The sequence below is a fragment of the Chlamydotis macqueenii genome, chromosome 11 (genome assembly GCF_036417535.1).
Source record: "Chlamydotis macqueenii isolate bChlMac1 chromosome 11, bChlMac1.mat, whole genome shotgun sequence".
Lineage (NCBI taxonomy): Eukaryota > Metazoa > Chordata > Aves > Otidiformes > Otididae > Chlamydotis > Chlamydotis macqueenii.
In genome coordinates this window covers 12,156,403-12,172,322 of record NC_141566.1, presented here as the reverse complement: position 1 = coordinate 12,172,322, position 15,920 = coordinate 12,156,403, and the positions used below count along the sequence as shown (strand labels likewise).

Below are 15,920 nucleotides of genomic sequence, written 5' to 3'. Positions count from 1 at the left end.
CTCCCGCCCCGCGCCCCCTGCCGGCGGGGCGGAGCGGGTGCGCCGCGGCAGGCAGGGAGACGTCGCCGTTGGGGAACCGTTTATTGTGCACAGGCCCGGCCCGCTGCCGCCTGCGGAGCACAGGGGGGCTGCCCGGTACCAGGGCTGGCTAGGACCGCGGCCGTCAGTGGCCTCGCCTTTGTCCTTGGCTGCAAAGCGCCCTGCCGTGACAGGGGCTGCAGTGGCAGCCGTGAGGGTCCCTCAGGCCTCTGTTTTGCCCGAGGTCTGGCCAGTGCTGTGTCTGTGACAACCGTGCTGAGGTACAGTCTGTTGTGGAGGTCCGTGCCGGCAGGTAGCGGGGCAACACCAGCCCCGTTGTGCCAGCCACCAGCACCAGGCAAGGGTCAGCGGGCCGGGCCGGCCCAGCCCAGGGTCAGGACTCCTCGTCCATGGTGTCCAGGATGCTGCCCAGCAGTGCGGTGAAGGTGGGGCGCTCCTCAGCCTTCTGCCGTGCGAGAGCGGGGAGCACAGCTCGAGCCTGCCGGCCACCTCGCCACTCCCTGCACCCCAGGGGAAACGCAGAGCCCTGTCGCCCCCTCCAGGGCAGCTGGGGGTGATCATTGAGAGTGAGGGCAACTTACCTCGTGCCAGCAGCTATACATGATGGCGTAGATCCGCTCCGAGGCCTGCTGCGGTCGGTAGAGGCGCAGGCCTTGGATGACATGCTCTGTTGTCTCATTGTTATTAAACCTCTCGTAGGGCATCTTTCCCAGAGAGTAAACTTCCCACATCAGAACACCTGTTATGGGAAATGGCAGGGACAGTTCACGCATAGGAGTGCCTGTGCCTGAAGCTGGTTTGCGGAGGAGCTCACTGTTGTTGGGGCACCCTCTCTTCCTGACCTCTTGGTCATTAATGCCGTGCTCTTACCAAAAGCCCAGACATCAGACTTGCTGCTGAACTTGCTGTACAGAAGCACTTCAGGGGGAGACCACCGCACTGGAAACTTTGACCCCATGGAGCTTGTATACTCGTCATCTAGAACGTACCTGCAGCAGATAAGTGGATTAAGATGCCTGTCTTGGATTTCATGTTTCACTCCTCCATGCAACCAAGAAAGCCCAAAAGGAATCAACAGCTTTCGGAGTGACCAGAAGTTGCACTCTGCATGGGTTTCAACAGGCAGAAATGTCCCTTGGCAAACAAGTATATAATATTCAAGATTGGGGAAGGGATAGGGTGACACAGAAGCATAGCAAAAAGGGGATGTGGGGAGAAAGCTGCAGCCAGGAGACCAGAAGTAAGGGAAAGAAGCAGCAAAGAGAGAGGGAAAAGGGATGGGGGAAGTAATAAAGGGATGGTGGAAACTGGAGAGGCAAAAGGTTGAGCCAGAGAGATGAAGCAGAAAGACAGGAGAAGACAGAGGAAAAGGAGATCTAGAGGATTGTGGGGACAAAGACTGAAGTGCAGAGGAGACTGATGGAAGGAAGGAAGGGTGGAGGACTGACACAGGAAGGTGACACAGACACATCTACCAGACCTGGAAAGGCCAAAATCTGATACTTTCACAATTCCCTGGTCATTCACCAAACAGTTGCGAGCAGCCTGTGGATGGAGAGATGGAGGCAGTCACTCCTACCTGCTCCTGCCTCTCCCATTCCCCTGTACCATCTGGAAACTTCATCTTACCCCCACCCACTTAACACTTTGCCTCCCTTTGTCCTGAATGTTTACCTGGATTGGGGCAAGCTACAAAGTCCTCAGCAAAGATAGCAAGAGAGGCCTCCCGGCATCCTGTTTATCTACAGAGGGATGACTTCCCTGGCAAGATTTTGCCTGACCAAAGCAGCACCAGGAGGCGACTGGGTACAGTACCTAGCAGAACTGTAAGCTGGCAATGCCAGCCCAAGGCCTGACAAACTGCAAGCTCAGCTTTTCATGGAGGTCGAGAGGTCCCTTTTCATGTCTGAGCCAGCAATGCTGCCTGTGCTGCCTAACACAAACCCTGCCCTAGCCACACATGCATTTCCTGTCCCCTGGAAAACTACCTAGTTCTGCCCTTTGTGCAATCTCTGGTAACTTGTTACAGAGCAGTGACTTCAGATCATCCTGCCTCTCCTCTTGTTGATGAACTAGCTGGACCCTGTCTAGGACATGCTGTGGCTGTCGCTGAGCTGGAAATGTGTCCTTCATCCACAGCCCTACCAGGTCTCGGTGCAGGAACTGCTTGGATTCCAGGTACTCCATAGCTTCACAGACGTCCTTGCACATCTCCAGCAGTTCGGCAGGCTGGAACCGCCGCCGAGTTTCCCTCAGGAAGTTAAGGAGGCAGCCGTTGGCCATGTACTCAGTGATGATGAAGATGGGACGCTGCTTGGTGCAGACCCCGTAGAGCTGCACCAGCTTCTCATGAGACAGGTTCCTGTGTTGGGGACAAGAAGGGCAATTCTGAGCATCTAAAAAGCCAAGCATCTAAAGAAGCATCTCTGAATAAAGAGAGTTTGGGAAGGGAAGGTGCTCCCAGCCCAGCCAACAGTGGAAAAGCTCACCAGGGAATTAGCACAAAGGCAGTAGGTTCTCGGATACATTGTGCAGTGTGAGGCTGCCTGAGACTGCCCCTCCACACCACCCAGGAGTGTAGCCATTCTGGCAAGGCATATCCAGTACTGACCTGCAGGCTGTTCATCACTTACATCATGACTTTGGCTTCATCAATAAATTCATCCTCTGACATAGAGCCCTCCCTGATCATCTTGATAGCAACGTTGTACTGGCCTCTCCATTTCCCATACTTCACCACGCCAAACTGCCCTGTTCCTAGTTCCTTCAGGAAGGTCAGATCCTTTGGATCAATCTCCCACAACCCTAGGACAGAGAGTGCAAGTGTAATGTAGGTGCAGGTGACCTCCCTGCAGGGTGGTCCCAGTCATCTGATCTAGCAAGCTCAAGAAGAGCTCACGAGCATGTGCTGCCTGAAAAAACATTAAAAAAAAATCCACAAAATGAGAGACCTGTTCCTCCAGAGGATGGGGAGCAAAGTAGCTGGCAGAATCTTTTGGTCAGTACTGTCACCAGAGGGAGAGTGACTATTGGGAAGTGATTCCTGGGAAGGCTGTGAGCCCTGCTGCCATAGGACAGCCAGGATCCCAGCCCTGGATCTCTACTGCCAGTAGAGACAGGCCCTGCAACCAGGAAACCGTGAGGTACCCCAGGCCAGCTTACCATAGCCGAGGCCAGCTGTGGAAGGGGCACTTTTCTGGTGTTGAGACACAGGGTACTTCAGTCTGGATATAAGCCCTGAAACACAAAAAGGTTACACCATGTTTACCTGCTATGTTCCAGCAGGGAACACAAGCCTCCTGCCTTCAGCACAGGAAGGTGAGGATACTGTTGTGTCAGTAGAAACACTGCTGGCCTCACTCCCCCAAACACTGACCGGCAGAGTTGTGCTGATGGTACGTGATGAGCTCTGGGATGGTGTTGAACAGGTGCTTTTCTGCCAGATAATACTGATTCTGTGGGGTACAGCATACAACGTAATGGCGGATCGTGCCTTGGGGGTCTCTGGAGAGACAGTATGTGGGGTCAGCGGCATCAGGAGGACAGGCAGAAGGTGAGGGGTGCCTGGAGGGGCTCTCTGAGGTAGAAACTGTTCTTAGATCCACTTACACAGAGGATTTGGCATAGACGGAGACAGTGTATTTCCCTGTCTTGCTGGTAGAGTCTCGGACAATGAAGCCCCCTTCCTTACCCTAAAACAGAAAGGGTGGTTTTGGGGAGGAGCGCCTGTAACAGGCAAGACTTAAAGTGAGTGAAAAATCACAGCATGGCTGAAGAGGGTGCAATAGGTCAGAGGAGTCCTACTTCCAGTCCCTGCCTGGGGGTCCACCTCCTGCAGAGCCTGCAAGGAGGAGGTCATGTTGGGATAGAGATGGTTCTTGGGACTGCTGGGGTGACACTCTCCTCCCAGAGCAAGCCCGAGTTAGTCCCATGCTTGGACACAACATGACAGCAGCCCATGGAAGGCTGATGTGTAGAAAAGACCCAGCCTCAGCAGTCAACACTTACTTCCTGTTTCAGCAGTTGCTCTGCTTGGCTCCGAGTGATGTTCTTTGAGTACCACCTGGAACAGGGACACAGCGTTAGGGAGATCATTGCAGCCACCACTATCCTGAGCCTGGTGTGACCTTGGCCCATCCAGGACAGGAGGTGCAGGGTGCAGGGGAGGGGTGTCATGGGGCTGGAGGCTCTCAAAGGGTGTGCAAGAGGGAGCGCGACCCAGCCAGGCTGGGCTCACAGGCTGCACAGGTTAACAGTACTGAATGTAGAAAGTCTCCAACCAAGCACAATTTGCCCTGTCCCTGTGCCTTCTCTTACTCACTCAAAGATCTCCAGGGAATTGCTGGTTTCAGTGATGTAGTTGCTGGGGATGTATCCTTCCCTCCTGTAGGAGAAAACGGGCTGGTCACACACTGATGGAAAGGGTTCCTGTCTTAGAAGGCTGAGTAGAAATGGAGTCAAAAACCTTGGTGCAAACCCATTTAGGTTCATGCTCGGGGAGGGCCGATACCACAGCCTGCTTCAGTCTCCCTCACCCTCCTGTTGTGCCATCCTGTGCAGGAACCTGCAGGCAAGCAGGCAGCCTGTCCTAACCCCCACGATGCTGAAGAGATGTGTTTGTCCACTAGTGCCTTGGCACCAGGAGAGGGCACCGTTGCAGGGGTTAGTGCCACTGGGCAGTAGGACCTCTTACCCGTTCTTGTCACGGGCTTTCCACCAAGGCAGGTGGCTTTCCTCCAGGATGAAGTACTCCTCGCCCTTCTGCAGTTGCAGGTCCTGCGCGTTCATCGGCAGGTAGTTGTAGAGGGCCACCACCTTCTTTATCTCGCCTGCTGTGCTGGAGGCTGGCTCGGGGGGCAGGGGCTTCATCACCATCTTCCTCAGAGAGAGGGAGAGCGTGGGACACGGCGTGGCTAGCATATACATTGTTTCCCAGGCACAACCCTCCCCAGGCCTCAAAGGGCAATGGGCTCAGGCCAGGTCAGTGCAGCATTTGTCTCACCTCCCACACGTATCTCCACCAGGAGATCAATTGCCCTGCAGTGCTTTTTATTGCAACATTTCCTCTTCAGAGACCCATCCTCACAAAAGATAAGTATTTTCTCTCCTTTTGACTTAACCCGTGACTACTCCACGCTATATCACGGCTTCTTTATCCTCTCAGCTCCCCTTAGGGAACCTCAGGGGTGAGATCATTTGACTTTCCTCTAGGCCTTTGGGCTCCATCCTCTCGTTCAAGTTCCTTCTCCCTTAGGGCACCATTTTGACACCCCTCTCCAGAGCAGAGCCCTGGCCTGTACATCTCTGAGCAATGCCCCGTCAGTCATTGAATGTGTTGGCCTTTCCCAGATACACCCTTCCTTAAACTCCTTGGAGCAAACCTACATGTTGACGGCTGGCCCCTACCTGGTCCTCCTGAGGAGTGGGGGGAAGAGGCTTCTTTGTCTTGCGATGTGACCGCCCAACTTTTAAACCTTCAGAACAGAAAAGAGACTAAGGTCATCAGTGTCATGCTGTGGTGGTCCCCAGGTGCTGGGGACTGGGCATGGGGAGGGTGCCCAGTGTCTTACTGCCATTCCTGCTCTCCAGGATCTGGCAGCCCATGGCGTTCTTGGCTGTCTGAGAGCAGCACAGGTACTGGCCGTCGATCCAGAAGCAGGGGTGATACTTCTGTACCAGATCACTGTTGTACCGGATCACTGTGGCAGAGGAGGGAAGATGTGTGTGACCCGGGGCTGTGTCCCCAACCTGCTGTGGAGAGCTCTCTGCTCCCTGAATGCAGATGATAAGACCCATTAAATAATTTCACCCTCTGCTGTGCTACTCATACACAGTCGCACATGGCCTTGATGCATGGGTTTCTCTCAGCTCATTGCTCGTCTTCCAGTGCTGCAGCTAAGCAAACCCTGTGCCATGAAACCCCTAGCTTGGGGAGGGCTAGGCCATTCCTCTCAAATTTGATCAAAGCTCTTCAGCAGCTCTGCAAAGGGACACAAACATGCTCGGAGGGTCAGGTCCTGCTGTGACCGGCCCTTCTGCCAACTGAAACATCCAGCATTCCCCGGGGTGCTGAAGCCCGTGATTCACAGCTCTTTTGAACCCATTTTTTCAGAAGTGGGGAAGGAGACCAGTGCTGTGCCTGGCTTGTCCATGGGGAGAGCAGGGCACTGCCACCATCCCCTGCCTGCTCAGACTTCCTTTGCTGGGAGACCTCTCCCTCACCAGGCAGGCGCCAACTGCCTTCCTCATACTTCTCCCCAAGCTAGAGGGATGACTGGATGTGCTTAAACTTCACCACAGCACAGCGTTGGCCCACAGCAGCCCTGCGAGGTGCAGAGCCCCTTCTCTGGTGGAGCAGGATGAGGGTGTCCCAGCAGCAAAAGGCCAGCGTTTTCTCTCCCCTTTTGCCTGTGGATTTTACACTGGCTTCAGCTGCCCCAGCAACTCCCCTCCCATAGCAAGGAAGTGCGGAGAGGACTGGCTGCTTGCTGATGCAGAGCAGCAGGGCTCTCGTGAAATAACCGACTTCCCTGTTATCAGCCTGCTCTGCTTCCGCCTTGCTCGGGCAAACTTCCCTGTGTCAATTCGAGCAGCTAATCTCGCCCCACCAGCACAAAGCCACAAAAAGATATACATGCACCAAGAGACACATTCAGGCAGCTCCAGCAGATTTTGGCTGACTCCAAGCACCTAAGCCCTTCTGTGCAGTGCTGCTGCAACACATCCTCAGCTCAAGAAGGTAGCACACAGGCAGCTGAGCATTAGCTCAGCAGCACTGAGCAAGCCTTGGGGTGCATTGGGAGAGACACTCCTTGGCTTCCAGCAGGCTTTTTGTCCATGTTTCCTAAAGCACCGGGGGCTCTACCCTCACCTTGCATGCTGGTACAGCTGTGTGGCCCCATCTTCTATTTCTTCTTGCTCTCAATAACTTCTGAACCTGCTTGAGCCAATTTGGAGCAGGCTTGTGAGAGAGCAAGAAGCCTCAGCCAAAGTGGCTGCAGTGTTGCAGAAGTCAGGGGGTAACAGAGGTGAGGGTCCACCTCCCGTGGGCAGGAGTGGCTGGAGTCAGCTCAGGGATTTTAAGGAGCAAGCATGTGAGGGCACAGCCTAATGAGTGTGCTCATTATGAGAGAAGTTTCTGAGCAGCACTTGCTCTGCTGTGGACATGGGATAATGTAACCATGAGATAGCAAGTCCGCGGAAACCTAGTGCTCTGAGTCATGCTGCACGCACAGCTGATTTCCAAGGGAGCTGCAGAGTCCCCAGACTCACCACTCTTCAGCTGATGGATCCAACGTTTGCGCAACTCCTCCGTCGGGGAGAAGACATAGAGGGGCCCTTCGTCGTATACCACCTGCAGGACCACATGCCTCAGCACCCCAGCCAGGGGTCTCCCAGGGAGGAAGAGGGGAGTCAAAGCTTGTGGCCACCCTGAGCTGCCAGTGGAGAGCACAAGCTGTGCTGGTGTGTGCTGGCTGTGCACAGTGCTCATGGGACCATGACAGAGATTATAAATAAGCCCCCTCCCCCGAGACTTTCCACTTCCTTCTCTGACTTTTGGTGTGTTGAGGGCTATGCTGGGTGCCAGCAGGGGCAGGCAGCTGGGTTGGGGGCTGAGTGGGCAGCTGGAAGACAGCATCCCTCCAGCATCAGCCAGGGGACTGAAAAGGGCAGGACAGAGCTAAGAGACAGGTTTCCATCTGAGCAACCTCCTTAAATAGAGCTACCCAATTCATTTGGGCTTGCAGAGGCTAACCTGCCTGCCCCATGCAGCACGGGCAGCAGCGAGGCGTCCCAAAACAGCTGAATGACACCTGGCAGTGGGGCACTGATTCCCTGTTTTGCCCCAGGTCCTTCTGATCTCCTCCTCCAATACCATCCCCCAGCAGCCGAGCAAAGCAGACCAGCAAAGGGGGTGCAGCGAAGACTCACCTGGAAGGGGTAGGGGAACCGTTCGATGATTGAGATCTGCTCCATGTTGTTGTAATCCTCTCCTTTCCTCTGGAAGAGAGAGGCAGAGACAGATGCTGGCATCCTGCTGCTCAGCTGCTGGCATCTCCCCTGGGAGTCTTTGGTGTCCCACTGTTCTCCCCTGCCCTGCATCAAGCCAGACCCCTCGTATGGTACAGGCTGCAGGTGCAGAGCCCTCCATGCCAAGCAGGGCTGTCTCACACTCCCACCACCCCAGCACAGGGTAACTCTTTCCCTTCCCAGCGAGGGGACAGAGGCCACAAGCAGGGACTCTGGGACTCTTCCTCACCGGGACCTGCCGCTCAGGGGGAGGGTTGTTTTCAGGCACCACTGTCTCCACACAGGTGATCTTCTCAATGTCCACTGAGCCCTTCTTACTGCCCCGGCGCTGTGAGAGACAGGGTTCGTTCGAATTATCACTAAGGAGGAGACCCAAGGAGACTCAAGCCAACCACTGTCCCCATCCAACCACCCCTTGGGCTGGGTGCTGGTGAGGGGCAACTGGTGACCTGTGTTCACTGCCATAGCCCAGTCCCTGTGGCCCTGAGGCCGTTGACTCACCCCTCGCTCAAAGTCATACTCATAGTAGGACAGCTTGCTCTCCGTCAACAGGAACAGGCGCTTCTTGAAGTTGAGGGGAGATGTTTTCTTCTTCTGCTGAGAGCGCTTCAAGAAAATGCTCTCCAGGATGATGCTGGCCATGTTGGCCCCCTGCCCTGGCTGCCTCCACGTGGTGCTCGCTGGGTTGCTGTGGGCAGGACAACACCGGCACAGTGCTTGCTCAGCCGAAAACCCACCCACCACTGGACCTCACTCAGGTGCTCTCTCCCCCCTTTCCTGAGGGGCAGCCAGGGGGTGCTGGGACCCCCAACATGGGGAATCAGCTGCAGAGGGGTGTGGACAAGTCAGTGTAGGGTATTTGCGATGTGACTTCTCCCTCTTCCATCCCCTCTCTGACACCAGGCTATGGACCAAGCCACCACCCAGCTGGCTTTGGCTCCCACTGGATGTTGGAGGGGCTGCCTGGGTGTGCAGATGGACAAACTGACACAGACGGCTGGAGATGGAGGGAGGCGGGGAGAGAGGCTGTGAGAAGAGTTACCCCAGGGAGGAGCGCAGAGCCTGAGCAGGGACACCCAGCAGCCTCCCTCCTCCCCTTCAACATTGCGTGTGTGTGTTTTTGTGTGGGCTGTTTCCGCCCGCCGCACTGCAGGCGCTTTGTGCTGGGGACGTGCTGTCTTGGCAACGTGCAAGAGATGGCCGTGGGAGACTAGACTCTCAAAAGTTGTGGGTAGGTCCTGGCCTCAAATAGCCGCAGCGCTGTGCTGCCGAGAGCACAGAGTAGCCCAAAAGTCATCCTTCTCCTCTGCATCCATGGAGCCTGCAGGAGCCTGGACAATGCTCAACCCCCTTTCCTCCTCTGTGAGTAGTGCTCACTGAAGGCCAGACTCAAAGGGCTGCCTCCAGCCAGCAACCAGTGGGGTTAAATCCTCCTAAAGCTCTCCTCCTGAGTCTCTCCAGGGACAGTCAGGGCAGGAAAGGGCTCAGATGGGAGCCCTGCATCTCACTGCTGCCCTGCCTTCAGGGAGCTGGAAATCCCCCCTGGTCCATCGCCTGGAGCAGCCCATCCATCTCGCCCTGTGCCCCTGCATGCTGCACCCGGGCACTGCAACACCCAGACGGTTCCAGCATCCCACAGAGCCACACAGCTGGAGCTGTGGGCTTCTCCCACTCTGAGGGCTGTAACCAACACCTGACTCCAGCCTGGACCTAACAGGAGCTGATGAGCTACGTAGAGCCACTGCTGAACTGTGATCCTCTGGAGCCCTCCTCCACATCTCCTGCCCCAACCACCTACATGTCCTGCTCCCCCTTCATCTCCACCTTGTTCCCTTTTTTCTCCTACAAACACAGCTTTGGAGGGCAACCTGGGAGAAGCCATGTCCCTCCTCTGCTGCCCGCAGCCTGCCTCCTCTGCAGGAGGCTCAGAGGTGAGCCAGAGTCAGAGGTCGAGCCCCCTGCTACCACACAGGAGGCAGGCCATGGGCTCATTTGCAACAGGGACCAGATGGGCACCAAAGATGCCAGGAGCTGGTCCCACCCACTGTGCCTCTCTCCAGGGCATGCCTCAGAACAGGGTCATCTCCCATCTGCTGGCGATGGCCAGACCTTCCAAGCACAGATCTTGCTGCTGCAATCCCAGCCCTGCACCATTTTGGTGACTATAGCCAGAGAGGCTGGGGACAAGCAAGGTTCTCCCCTCCCAGGGTCCCCTCTTCCCTCCCCTTGTGGCCTTCATGGCTCAGGCCTTTCTGGCTTGTTTGAGTGGTTTAAAAAAGAAAAGCAAACATAAAAAATGAGTCATCAGAGTATTTTAGAAAAAAAACCAGCAGCCTCCACTGGCTGATCCAGGCCTGGGGAAGAGGGAACTGGGGCACCTGCTGGGGACAGGGCAGGCGGCTGGGGTGACTGCTGGCGGGGTGATGGGTGAGCCCAGAGTGACCCCAGTATCCCTCTGTAGCCCCATGCCTCACTTTCCCTAGCTATAAAATACAGCTGCCAGTCCTGTGTCCCAAGAGTGTGAGGACTCTCTTTGCTCCCCCGAGCACAGATACAGAGACTGAGCAGAGTGGCCTCAGGTTCCAGCCCATCCCAACTGCAGTGCCGGGTCCCTAGAACCTTTACCTTGAGTCACAGCAGCTGGGTCACCGCCAGCAGTGCCGGGAAGATGGCACACATTCTCACTGGGTCCTCTGGGACAGTGCCGCCAGAGAGGAAAGGACAATGAGTATCTCAGAGGGCTGTTCACCCTCAGCGTAGCACAGCTTCCCTGTCCCCAGCACAGTGTCCCTGTCCCCAGCACTGCCTCCTTTTCCCTCCCTGTCCCTGGCACTGCCACCAGCCCCACTCTGTCCCTTGCCTGTCATTTGGGGTGATGGGTGCCCTGCAGGACTCAACCCCACAGCCAACCATCACTGCCGTGCTGTGACAGCAAATGAGGTGAGTGGGTGGATGGAAGCATGTCCTGTGTGTGTCCCCCCATCTAATGTGACTTCCTGCCACTGTCACATCTCAGCCAAGCATGTTCTGACACCACCACTGGACCCGGCACACACCACTGGCCCTGTGCCTTCAGACACTGTGCCCCACCACGGTCGAGGGGTCACTCCCCTGCAGACAGGTTCCCTGGCCTCTGCCTGTGTCCTGCTAAGGAGCAGAGCCTGCCTGCCACCACTGGTTGATGGGGGGCTGGCAGGGGGCAGGCATGCTCAGGGCAAGTGGGAAGGACAACAGAGTGTCTGGGAATGACAAACTTCACAGCCCCCATGTTTCAGGTGGAAAAATGAAGGGTGGGAGGGGAAAAGGAAGGAATCTCCCGGATGGCAGTTGTCCCACTCTTGGTCAGAGGCCGCTTGCTGAGAGCTGGCCAGGCTGCAGGACAAGGCTGAGCCTTCCCAGCTTGGCTGACCGGCAGCTTGGCAGCATGTGGCCAGTGCCAGGGATGGCTCTCCCACCCCCAGCAGGTGTGATGGCCTCTGGCACTGCTGAGGAGGCGAACAGAGGTGTGAGGCCACAAGCAGGGGCAGTATGGAGGCTCCTACCTCCCACTGCTGTGGCTCGCCCAGCGACATTACCAAGGCCAGCACCCAGGCCACCGCCACCCTCGTGCTCCCCACCACACCTCTCCTCCCACCATGCGGTGCCAGGATATGGCTACCCTGGGCCCTCTGTGCCCTGGGGTACTCACCGAGCCCTCCTGTTGCTGCTCTGACCAGCCGAGTCCCGCTGCACCCGCTGCCCCACGCCCACCCTGAGCAGTTCAGCCTGGTGGGTTGGGGTGGCTGTGGCAGTGAGGAGGCAGGGAGGCACGGAAGGGTTGCCTGCGCAGGGAGGAAGGACAGGGCCAGCCAACTCCACCCTTTCGGTTCCCCTTTTTTTGGTTTCTGACTCAAAAGCAGCAGCTGTGTTTCCTCCTGGAGACAGCTGGGCCACGTCCGTGGGGCCGCCGGGGCTCCGGCTGCAGCCGGGGCCTGCCCCACACGGAGGGGATGGGGGCCTGGACGTGGCACCAGGGGTGTGGGGCCAGGACGGGGGGACCAGAGTGCAGGGCAGAGGCCAGGACTGGGGTCGGCACTGGGGGGCAGGGGGCAGCACCATGTTCCTGCTGGCTGCCTGCCCCTGCTCCCTACGTCCCACACCCTGCGCATCCCACAGACCTCCCACCCTAGTCACCCCCTGGCACCCCCACAGCCACGTATTTCCCCCCGCACCCCCGCTCCTGCACAGCCCCGCAACCCCCAGATTCCCTGCGCCGCCGGGCCGGGGCCACCGCCCCCGTTCTCCTCCCACCGGGAGGGGGTGCTGCACGCACAGTGCCCGACGGGCCGCTCGTCCTCCCTCCGCTCCTCCTCTCTATTGTCCTCTGCTCCCATCTGCTTCCGCCTCCGGGGTGCTCCTTCTCTTTGGGCCGCAGCCGAGAAGATGGTGAGCGGTGGCGGCAGCGGGTCCGGCTTCATCCGTTGCCATCCGCCCCGGCCCCGGCTCGCTCCTGCCACCAAGGCACCGGCCCCTGCAGTGGGCGCTTTGGTGGTGGCTAAGCCGGGTCGGGGCGGCGAGGGAAGGCCGTAGGCCCGGGATGGTGGCGTAGGGCCTCCCCGAGGGGAGGGGCAGGGCAGCTGGGCTGCGCTCAGCAGCGCCGAGGGGAGTGGGCCCCTGGAGCGCGGCGGCTCCGGGCCGTGCAGACCGACTTCTCTCTGCCCCTCCAGGTGAACGTCCCGAAAACCCGTCGGACCTACTGCAAGAAATGCGGCAAGCACCAGCCGCACAAAGTTACCCAGTACAAGAAGGGGAAGGACTCCCTCTACGCCCAGGGTAGGGACAGGCGAGGCCTTGGGGCGCGGCCCGGGGGAAATTGCATGGTGGTTGTGGGACAAGCATGTAGCTGTGGGAGGAGAGGGGGTTGCTTCGGATCGGTTGGGTAGCTGCAGGCTGAGGTCTGCTAGGGTTTGGTAAGAGCGCCAGTTGTGCTTGTAGCATGTCTTTAGTTGTTGCCTAAACAGAGTGATTTCCTCTTGCAGGGAAAAGACGCTACGATAGGAAGCAAAGTGGCTATGGGGGCCAGACAAAGCCCATCTTCCGTAAGAAGGTAAGTGCTGCTTCTGGAAGGAGGACCCGAAACCTTGGCAATCCACATGCCAAACTGAAGAGGGATACTTCAGCCTCCTGTAGCCTTGTGGCAGTCCTGTGGTCAAACCATGTTATGGCAGCTCTGTGCTGGTAGTGCTGTCCAGGGAGTGTAAGTTGCCCATCCACACCTGCTAATCTCTGCTGCTCCTGTCTCATGTAGACGCTCCTTGTTTTGCAGGAGTGACGTATCATGTATTTGCAGAGCAGATTCTGCAGGGAGCCTTGATGCTGCAGGGGAGCGGGTCTTATTTGGATGTGATGCTTTTAATGCAAAGTATTTTCCTCACTGCTTGTCAAACGGGAAGAGTATAGTAAAGGGAGCTTGCTGCTTGCTTTCCTTGTGTTCTTGAAGTGTCAGTAGTTTCTCACTGAAACTTTTTGCCGGTTTTGTGAGGCTCTCTGAATAGTGAGGCTGCCTTTCCTGACAAGGGTATGATAGAAGCGAAGCGTGTGCAACTCCTGGGGGTGTTGCAGAACACTATATTGTTTTCTTGCAGTCTGCTGTCTCCAGGGAAATCCATATTGCTGAGCCAATAAATTAGAGCTGCTGCATGGCATCTTTCCTGAGAGTTTCAAGGCAGCAGTGCATTCTGTTACAGACGAGTTGCAAAAACCTGCTGCTGTCATCCTTCTTCTTCAGAGTGGGTACCTGGAACTGTAGTCTTACAGCATGTTTTCCCTATGTACCTCCTGCCAAGGAGCAGGGGGGTGTGGGGGTGTGCAAAATCTGTGGTATTTACATCAGGGAAGCAAAACCCAATGGGCTGATTTGTTATCGTTTTTGTGTGAACTCTTTAGTTATGCTTATAAAGCTTGCTGCTGGAAAGTCCTGATGTTCTGCTGGAGATGTTGTCTTCCAGCAAGAAGCAAAACATGAGACAGCAGGCTTTCAAGTTGACTTTCTGCCCGGAAGTGGGGAGATGTTGCAGAAAATGTTTCTGCAAGCAGGGTACACAAAGCAGCTGTACTGCTCTTGCACTTCGGCACTCTCCACCTGTACGTTGCCATCCCTGTTTCTGTTTCTTTGCAGTCAGCGTTAGATGGATGATTGGCTGAGGCTCATAACTGGTGGTTACAGCACTGGCCAGCTCTTACAGTAGCCTGGCAGCTTTGGATTCTTCCCTCTGTGGTCTTTCGGATTTCACCTAGCCTCTCAGTATCTGCGGGTCTGCATTGAGCACATTGTATCGCTGCTCCTTCTGGGGAAAGTTTGTCATGCTACTTTCAGGTGTTTCTTCTGCCCAGCTTTCTGCTGAACTTCTGAGCAGTGTCAGTCTGTTCTCGCACACTGCAAAGTGCCTCTTGGTGCATTCACTGGTACAGACTTTCTTCCAGCATGGCTGAACTCTGGGGGACCAGCCCTGCTCCACTGAATGCTTTTGCCAGTGCCTGTTATCGTGGAGCTATACATCCATTATACTCCTGTACTGGTCCTCAAGGTGCTTTCTTGATTTTAATGGTGGGATCTTAACTGTGTTGGTAGTCTTTTTCTTTACACTTTGATAACAAGCTGCTGAATCTTCAGGAGTGCAGATAACAAGCTCTTCCGGAGAGCAGCAATTTGTCTGTTTGTGGACATGTTCATTGATACTCTGCTCCTCTCCTGCCAGGCTAAGACCACAAAGAAGATTGTGCTGAGGCTGGAGTGTGTGGAGCCCAACTGCAGGTCCAAGAGGATGCTGGCGATTAAGAGGTGCAAACACTTTGAACTGGGAGGGGACAAGAAGAGAAAGGTATGTTTGTGCACCTTGAGTGGCTGAGAAAGGGTGACAACATTCAGTGGTGAATAAACTCGCTATGTCTCTTCCTTCTTACAGGGCCAGGTGATCCAGTTCTAAGCTCCATCCTACTTTTTGTTATGGACCATATTAAAGTGTTTGGAAGTGATTGATTGCTTGTTTTTGTGTATCTTCTCTTTTTGGTGGAGTGGGACTTGCAAGTACATCAACCCAGCAGGAAGGTGTTGCTTGCAAAGCTGCGTAGTAAATGAACAGTTTGTAATCTGAAGGCTTTGGAAAAACCCCCAATGGCTGGGATCTTCTTACTGTGTTACCAAGAGGTGTTTTAGAATATATCTAGAGCCTGAGGCTCTGATGGATTTTTGCACCAGTGATTGCACTCACTCTGCGTGAGTGTTGTGCTGCTGCTTATTTATGAGCTTCCATGGTAGAAGGCAGTCTTCAAAAGAGCCTGCTCTAAACTTCTACACCTTGTTTCATTTAAAACAGTTCATGTCTGAGCAACCTGACAGGGATGTCCCTGCTCCTTGCAGGGGGGTTGGACTAGATGACCTTTGAAGGTCCCTTCCAACCCTAACCATTCTATGATTCTATGTGTCTGTTATAGTGGTTCCATTTCAGGAATGCTGTGGTGAATTTGAATTGTTGGTAGATGAAGTAGTGATTGAAAAAAAAGCAGCAGAGCTGCCTGAGTAGGCCTTTTTCCTCTCCAAGCCCTTACCTGAGAGGAGAGGCAGGTGAGACTCCTTGCACCCAGCAATGGTTTCAACACAGTAGGGACCAGAGTAATCCATCTCCCTTGAACAGCCCCTGCACTTGGCTGTAGGCCACCCTTTACAAACAGGGAGCTGTTGTACTGCCCTAAGAGGCAATACATGACCAAAGGCCCTGGAGCAGCTAGTGGGTTTAGTACCTGATCTGATGAAGCGTCACCAGCACCATTAGGTGGTGATTACGTGCTGCGGCTCAGCTATGCAGTGTGTG

At 55.7% G+C, this 15,920-nt stretch overlaps 2 protein-coding genes across 2 annotated transcripts; one reads left to right on the top strand and one right to left on the bottom strand.

The window, feature by feature from the left end:
• Nucleotides 1–65: 65 nt before the first annotated feature.
• On the bottom strand, nt 66–11,986 carry BTK (Bruton tyrosine kinase). Its single transcript, XM_086756546.1, has 19 exons — nt 11,759–11,986; nt 8,572–8,758; nt 8,300–8,398; nt 7,972–8,040; nt 7,312–7,393; nt 5,610–5,738; nt 5,446–5,513; nt 4,733–4,914; nt 4,361–4,423; nt 4,048–4,102; nt 3,649–3,731; nt 3,416–3,543; nt 3,202–3,276; nt 2,673–2,844; nt 2,185–2,401; nt 1,520–1,584; nt 910–1,028; nt 621–778; nt 66–484 (listed from the first exon to the last, which is right to left on the bottom strand). The coding sequence occupies exons 2-19, from the start codon at nt 8,710–8,712 to the stop codon at nt 413–415; spliced, it is 1,977 nt and encodes a 658-aa protein (XP_086612672.1). The 5' UTR covers nt 8,713–8,758; nt 11,759–11,986; the 3' UTR covers nt 66–412.
• Nucleotides 11,599–15,084, top strand: RPL36A (ribosomal protein L36a). The gene is made up of 6 exons (XM_086756685.1): nt 11,599–11,838; nt 12,313–12,495; nt 12,777–12,882; nt 13,089–13,156; nt 14,808–14,930; nt 15,015–15,084. Exons 1-6 carry the CDS (start codon nt 11,599–11,601, stop codon nt 15,033–15,035), a joined length of 741 nt encoding a protein of 246 aa, XP_086612811.1. The 3' UTR covers nt 15,036–15,084.
• Nucleotides 15,085–15,920: the final 836 nt, after the last annotated feature.

What these genes read in the sequence shown, in the direction of transcription:
- RPL36A (XM_086756685.1), top strand. Translation starts at nt 11,599, where the DNA reads ATGGAGGCTCCTACCTCCCACTGCTGTGGCTCGCCCAGCGACATTACC. An exon ending in ACCCTGAGCAGTTCAGCCTG is followed by an intron (nt 11,839 to 12,312) that starts GTGGGTTGGGGT and finishes CGCAACCCCCAG; the next exon opens with ATTCCCTGCGCCGCCGGGCC. An exon ending in AGCCCATCTTCCGTAAGAAG is followed by an intron (nt 13,157 to 14,807) that starts GTAAGTGCTGCT and finishes CTCTCCTGCCAG; the next exon opens with GCTAAGACCACAAAGAAGAT.
- BTK (XM_086756546.1), bottom strand. Translation starts at nt 8,712, where the DNA reads ATGGCCAGCATCATCCTGGAGAGCATTTTCTTGAAGCGCTCTCAGCAG. An exon ending in CCACTCCTCAGGAGGACCAG is followed by an intron (nt 4,915 to 5,445) that starts GTAGGGGCCAGC and finishes TCTCTGAGGAAG; the next exon opens with ATGGTGATGAAGCCCCTGCC. An exon ending in GTCTGATGTCTGGGCTTTTG is followed by an intron (nt 779 to 909) that starts GTAAGAGCACGG and finishes TTCCCATAACAG; the next exon opens with GTGTTCTGATGTGGGAAGTT.